We start from the raw sequence: 7,756 nt of genomic DNA, 5'->3' as shown, positions 1-7,756 counted from the left end.
GGGGGGGGGGGGGGGGGGGGGGGGGGGCGTAAAATGAAGCAACAAGAATAAAATAATATTACCAATAGCTTACATTTATTGAGTACTTTCAATGTGACAGGCTCTTTGCTAAGCACTTTACAGGCATTATGTTATTTAATCTTCATGACACAATGAAGATTACCATTATTAACGTTTTAAAAATGAGAAAACTGCAAGTCCAACAGTGAGTACTTCACTGACCTAAACTGGGAACAAAACTTTTCAGTACTAAAGTAAACACTGAACTGGTACCTATTATGTACACAGCTCTTGGCAGGCATGGAGGTAATGAATGACAAAATGGCTCACTATAATTAAATCCAAACTATGAGGGTACTTCAAAAAGATGATGGAAAGATTCACATTCTTTTAATCCTATTTTTCTAAGAACTTTTTGAAGTACCCTCGTATAAGATCAAGACTATCCTTAGAATGTTACCTTAGCCAGAACCCTTTAACAACATTCTCTCCCTCAAGATCAAAATGATCACATTTCCCAAACTATAAGAACTCCAGAAAAGGGAATTGAAATACTTTTCATATGAAATACAGGCCAGAAGATATTGAAAAACCAAAAGTAACCAGTAACCAAACATGTTAACAATGAAATAATAAATTGGAACTGTTTCAGAAAATGTAGCATAAATGGCTTCCATACACCTATGTTCTTCCTCACTTATTTCACAAAGAAAAGCCCTGTCCCCCACTTCATCATCTGGGCTCAAATATATAAAGTTCTCTGCCCCAGACTTCTCTTACTTAAAGTTTAGATTGATTAGGGAAAAACGTCAAAACACGTATAATAAGCACAGTGTTCCAGCACTGTGCTGAATTACTAATTACAAAATAAAAATATAATAGGCCCTGGGCATTTGATGATTGTCAACTTTTGGTATTCTGGCTTTACACTAACAACCCTAAAATTCCAAAATAATAGTAACTGGCAACTCTGCAGAAGTATAAATTTGAACTCATCAATGCCCAGTCAAGCTGGAATGCAGGAGGGCAATTACTCAGCTATAATGACAAGCACCCAGCCTAAGCAAGCCAAACAAGTTATTTTTATCTGTATATGAAATAACTCTTCAGTGATATTAAAAAAAAAACCACAGTTTCTTTGTTAAAGTGACATTCTTTCAAGGAAGCCAACTGAGTTCTAAGGTTGTCAGGAAAAAGCTGAAAACTAAAAGATCTTTTCTTTTTTCTGTATTTTTTTTTCTTTTTTAAGCTATCTTAAAAAAAAAGAAAAAGAAAAAACATAGCTCATAGCCAGAAAAACAAAATTTACTGGATGTCACATACAGCAGTTACTCCATTTTTATGCCAGTAACAAGTTTACCAAATGTTATGTAAGAAATGATGCGTTTGGAAATCCCAGGTAGTCTCCGGAGGTATCTCTCACTTACCTGTCCAGAGTTTGCTGTATTGGGGGTTGCAGGTGGGGGTAAACCAATTATAAAATCTGTGAGTTTCAGGTAAAATTAAATTTCCAGATACACTCAAACAATATCTTGCTACAACATTCACAACTGAAACTCCCTATCAAATACTGTTTGCCCGCCTTCATCTGTTGACTTAATCTTTTCAGAAGGTGCTAATTGCCAAAGAGTCAAATACCAATTGGAAACTGTAGGTTTTAAACAGCAAGAATTTACACAAAAAAAAGGAAGGAAAATTCATCAACATTCTTTTCTTGCCACTCCATGCCATTCTTCACACAGGGGGAGGGAAAAAAGCCAGAGAAGGTTGTATGAATAGACTTAAAAAAACACTGGTTCTTTAAAAAGTTAATAGGTTCCAAGCTGATTATACAGTTCATTAATTGTTATATTGTGATATAAATTTCAGCTCACGTAGTAATGATACCTATTTGGGCTAAAACATCTTCAGTAGAGTAGAACAGTTTATGTCCCCTTGAACATAAATAACTGCAATGTTGACTACTTATACTTAATTCTATCCCACTTTTAGGAATTTTAGGGCATTTAGCAAACACTAAAATTTTAATACAACTAACTAGCATTTAATCTCAATACACAAAAAGGGAGTCAGATTTACTTTTCTTGTGCTAGATACAGTTTAAGAACTTAGAAACTAAAGCTAATGATCATCAAGTTCTACCAGTACTTAAGTCTCTAAGGATGTTAAATAATTTATACACAACAAACATCTGAGCATCTAATTTTAAAAATCACTTACAAAATCTTTGACAAACACCTCTATGTAACAAATTGAAAACCCAGTTTTAGCTAGTTTCCATAAACTATCCAAAGAATTTTTCCCAAAGAACGTAGACTATGAGAACCTACAACACCCACTATGACAGTGAATTTATCTTGCACGAACTTTATTCAGAAATTTGAGATACGTTCAAATAAACATAAACTCAAGAAGTTCACATTCCTTTTGAAGTAACATTTCATGCCACAACTCTAAACCTATGGCCTACTACAAGACAGCCTACTCATTTGTAACTGCAAAAAATACTCGAGTAAGGAAAAAAAAAAGATTTTAAAAAAAAAGTTTTTGGTCAGTGTACAGTGGAGAAATCCACTAATACAGCCTTTCTTCCATGCTTAAATTCATTACTTGTGACCGAATTGTGAACTCGTTGCTGGTAAACTATGTTTTTAACTTGCAAAGGTTTCCAAAAAAGGCAGACCATGAGAACGTATACAGCAGTTTAATAGGATTACCAGGACGAAATTATAATTCCCAGAATGGAGGGTCTTAGAAGGTACTTCCCAGGATTTGCCAAGTGGTTCCGCTACCGGACCAGCTCTTAGAGTTACTATTCCTTGGCAAGATCTATGAAAGCCTAAGAGTTGTTTTCTGATGCTTGTTTGCATAATAATGCTTGCCAAATGCTGTATTCTGTCATTTTTTAAAACTGGTTATTAAACAAGTGAAAACTCCTCTTTTCTACTTAACTATCCCACTGTGAGTCTTAAATATAAACCACTTAGCACATACTGACCTGAGTTTTTCTCCGTAACATGCCAATTGAGAAAATGTGTGGTACCAAGTAAAAACACACGGGGGCAAGTTGAAGTAATCGACTCTTTGCTTACGAGCCATGTACTAAACGGCTGTAACACCCATTAAGACGTTACAATTAAAATAAAAATATCCCTTTCTGGCGCTGAAACGGTTTGGGTCAATGGTAATAAAATTAAACACAAATTTCCTCACACGGGGGAAAAAAAACCCAAAAACCCGTTAGCGTAAGACAAGGCAAAGTGAAAACTGAAAAAACTGGCAAGTTTTCTATGTGAAGATTGCCGATTAATCTTTTACTTTTTCTCCAAAAGTAGAAACCGCTTCTGATCGATGAAAACCGTCCCCGAGAACGGGCAAAGAAACACCAGACGTAGGGTGTGGACGACTACAGGCAAGGGCGGAGGAGACTGCCAGGGGCACAGTGGGTCAGGAAAGCAGCCACCCAACCGGAAAGTCCCAACGAGAGTTCCCCTCCTTTTCCCCTCCCCCCAAGTCAGTCGGCTCGCTGAGCCAAGGAAAGAAAGCACCCGATGCCCCGAACGCAGCCCGACGTCACCGCGTTCTCTCCTCCCCACGGCGAGCCGACTGACGTCGCGGGGCGGAGCCTACCCGACGACGCACCGTTGACCCCGCTGTTACCAGGCGCACCCACAGCCAATCAGCACCCGGCGCCGGCGCTGACGGCCTTTGAACTCCGCACGGCAACTTCCTGCTGTTTGGCGAGTACACAGTGCAATGCAGTATGTCTGTCAGCGCTGCGGCACAAAGGAACAGCCATTTTGTGACTGAACTGGACCCGCACCAAGATGCCAGGGGCTCACAGAGCTGCTGCCTGCGCTAACTATCGTTCTCCCCTTTATTTCAGCACTACAGCACCAAAGAGAAGCACAGAAAGGGAAGGTTTTGGTATTTCGGGTTTCGATTCATTTATTTTCAGTCTTCACAAAAATCCCCATTTTTAAAGTATTATCAGCGTCATAAAATGGCTGCCACTGCCTGTTCCAGTCCACAAACAACTGCATTATGCCATTTCTAGTCATCCCCAGGCGTTTAAAATAACTGCTAAAAGGCTGATGAAAAGCGTAAAATTTTTCCGCACCTCAGGTTTTCAAAATAAATCTGTCTCAAAGGCAGACGATTTGGAGATAAATTTAATAAACTGTTTCAGTTCTTAAACTGTAAACGTAACATCCTAGAATACACGTAACTGCACAGTTGCATCCACATTTCCTTCTCTCTTCTTTCCATTCTTTGATATTACTGAGGTTATCCCCAAGCTGCAAAATTAGTGTGGTATGTTTTATGTCCACCACTAAAACTTTGTTTTAAATATTTAGAAATTTTACAAATACCAAATGTTTAAAATCACATTTCTGAAAGTGAATTTTTAGTCTTCTGAAATCCTGACATACAAAGTATAACATATAAGACTTCAAAAGAATACAGGAATACAAACAATCACTATTAAATATTGCGGGAAACATCAGGTTTACCTCAACTTGCAGTCCACATCCTAAAGTTAATTCTCAGACCAAACTTTACTTGACCTGCAAACTCCTTCTTCTCCATCCTGTGGCTCAGGCTGCAAAGGTGATTTTTTTTGTAGTATTCCCTAAGCTCTACACTTTGTGCCATAAATACTTGTCCTTACAGAAAAGCTCTGATGGCATAAGAAACCAAGTACTAGTTACATGGGCAGTCCCATATTTCACCTCATTAAAAGTAACAATCTATACATTAAAACACCACTAACATCCTTTAGGCTTTATGACTTTAAAAGGAAGTGATGTCATAATTATGTACATATATTAAGGAACACAATTTAGGGTAACAGTAATTTAAAAGTAACTCCATTCTCTCTTCAAGGAGTCTCTCAAATATTTCTGGACATTCATCAGGTATATGCTTCAAAGTGCACTTGACAAAATGCATTTAAAAGTACAGTACATACTTCTTGTTCAGCTGTAACCCCACTACCAGCAGGCAAATGTGTGACAACTTCCACACAGTCTTCCAGGTGAGGGTAAAAATATTAAAAAATAGCAACACTGCTTGATTTTTAAATTAGAAAGCATAATCTGATCAGTGATGTGAACCACAAACCTTGCATAAGAAAGTCAATACCCATGTGAGACTATGCAAATGATATGCTCAAGGGAATAACAATTTTAGTATAATGAATCTTTAATAATTTGTCCAATATACCTGTGGTTTCCGACTTCTTCAAATTGTTACTTTCCAGAAAAATCAGTTTAGGATTAGAAGTTTTCTGCCCTAAATATAACCCAGTAATTACATGGGCAATTCAATTCAAAAGACAGCAATCCAAACTGTGTGACAACTCAATTTGCAGAAGAATTTGGAAATGTATTTTTTAAAGCAAGGCTCAAAATATTTTTAGTCTAATAAAACAAACAGAATTCAACATTTTTAATAAACCATGTTCAAAACTTCCAAATTCACTAGCCTAATTAAAAATATTATTCATAGAAAAATTTAAATGTAAAAACAAAATTTGGGAGAAAAAGCACAAAACCAATCACATCCTTGTTAACTGCATGATTGAAAACTTATAACATGGCAATTCATAAAAACATATCAAGAAATGCATTCAAATATACCTTTAGAAATTAATGTACAGAGATCATATAACAAAAACATCTTACAGACTTTATTAGTCACTAGTAAGGTACTCCAAGGAATGTGAAACAAATCATGATTTGAACAGTACATTTGTAAGCTTCAGAAGATAAAGCATTCCAGATGACTCTGTCGAAATAAATCAATAAATTTAAAGCAGCTACAACTAAAATGTGTTGATAAAATACTACTCTACCAACCAGGAAGCACTGCCTTAATGTTAAGCACATAAATGCAAACCTTAAAATATTTTAAATGTAAAATATACAATTATAAAAATAACAACAAACACAAAACAGAAGTACATTAACAGTATCCCAGGATTTCTGTGATCACAGGTTTCATTTCATAAATGCAGGACTGCAACCATCAAGTTAAGGTTTTGATAAGTACTATCAAAATCTCCTAAAATGTCAAGTGTATCAAAAGAAATATAGAGTCAAGTAAAAATATAAACTGAGAGATATCAGTCAAAGGGTCCTTTTTGCGATTTCATTTTTAAATGTACATTTTTTCATTCATATAACTTTCTCAAATGTCTATTTACTATAATTTACTACTACAAGGCTTCTCTATGGCCCTCAGTTACAAGTTTGGATATCCTAGATTGTTCAAAGAAAAAATTTGCCTTGTATGTAAAATGGTGCAATGCAGCAATGGCTAAACTGACAAGGTCATTTTTCTGCAGCACAAAAACCTAAAAACTGAAATTTACTGACAGAAAAACTGTAGTTTACAGGAAAGGCCCCTTTGAATAAAGGTACCTTACCTTTTGACTGCTGTAAGAGGCCTTAAGTCACAACTCAACTTTCATATATTGCTACCAAAAAATTAGGGTGTGGCATATTAGCAATCTCAAGGTCACGCTTTTAAAAACGAATCCAAATTAGAAAAATGCTTATAATAAAACAGACAGAAATCTATGTCTGTCAAGGTAAACAATTGTAAGTTGAGGTTTCCCCAAAAAAAGACAAAAAGGAAGAAAGTTGATAGCTCATACCTCGATGCATTGCTGTGTAGCGAACTGTCCTCCTCTTGGCTTTTGTCCTTATTTCTCATCATCTTTTAATTCTTAAATGTTAAGGGGGAGGGGGAATCTGTGTTTGCTTTGAAGTCCTGTGCCCAGGTATTTACTGTCAAAAGTTGAAAGAAAGGTAAGGTCCCGACTTCTATTGATGGTTTTTATTATCAGGAACAAAGTCCTGACGATGTTAACGATATTGTTATAATACATCAACGGTAAGCACCAAAAAAAAACAAAACAATTCTGTTTTTTCCTTTAAAAAAAAAAAAAAAAACCAGGATAAACCAAACAGCGGAAGCATCACTATCAATAAGGAAAGTTTCTCAAAGTAACACACTGGATACAAATAACAATCTCTGTATCTTATTGCGTCATCCAGGAATTTCTCACATTTACAGAAAATAAAGCAAACTTTAACATATAAACCTTTAAAATTATCACTAATGATCGTGAACTTACCTGATCCATGTAGTATGTCCAAAGCAAGAGTCCTATCTAGTAGTAGAAAAATATCAGTTCCCAAATAATTAAAAATAAAGGCAAAATCCTCCGTTAAAAAACGAAAATTAAATAAAATAATCCTCAAATATGTTACTGGTCAAAAAAATAAAGCAATAATTAATACTAAATCAGGTCCGGAAGAAAAAAAACCTCATTAGGAAAGCGCACAAAAATGGAGGTGCGCCATGGCTTCTAAGCTGGAAAAAACAACGACCTGGGCTCTCAGTACGGCTGCTTCTTTCCAACAAGGCACGAAAAGAAAGCTCCTAAAAGCTGCTTTTCTCTCTAAAAAAGGTTCGAACCAACCCCAGTAGGTCACTAAGAGAGGCAGGGGGCTGCGGGGGCCCCCTGAGGCTGCCCGAAAGTTAGGGAAAGTTGCGTAAAGTGAGGCGAAGGCAGGGAGCAGAGCGCGCTCTCTCTAAGGCACAGCCGCCATCTAGAGCCTCCTTCCCAGCTCTGAGAGCTCTGCCTTTGATTGACACTCTCTACATTTACCCCACAACTCAGGTGATGTACCATAGACCCACCCCTTCATCTCCACCAAAAAAAAAAAAAAAAAAAAAACCCCCC

The 7,756-nt window shown here is 36.7% G+C and overlaps 1 protein-coding gene across 1 annotated transcript in view; it reads right to left on the bottom strand.

The window, feature by feature from the left end:
- Positions 1–7,265, bottom strand: part of CHD2 (chromodomain helicase DNA binding protein 2) — a 120,537-nt gene extending 113,272 nt beyond the window's left edge. Inside the window, exons 1-2 of the mRNA XM_008573044.1 lie at positions 7,145–7,265; positions 6,662–6,794 (exon numbers count right to left, since the gene is read on the bottom strand). Of these exons, the coding sequence (XP_008571266.1) occupies positions 6,662–6,723 (62 nt within the window). The 5' untranslated portion in view covers positions 6,724–6,794; positions 7,145–7,265. The remainder of the gene's footprint in view (positions 1–6,661; positions 6,795–7,144) is intronic.
- Positions 7,266–7,756: the final 491 nt, after the last annotated feature.

This window comes from Galeopterus variegatus, unplaced genomic scaffold (assembly GCF_000696425.1).
Source record: "Galeopterus variegatus unplaced genomic scaffold, G_variegatus-3.0.2 Scaffold868, whole genome shotgun sequence".
In the NCBI taxonomy this organism is placed as follows: domain Eukaryota; kingdom Metazoa; phylum Chordata; class Mammalia; order Dermoptera; family Cynocephalidae; genus Galeopterus; species Galeopterus variegatus.
This window is presented reverse-complemented; position numbering and strand designations above follow the sequence as displayed.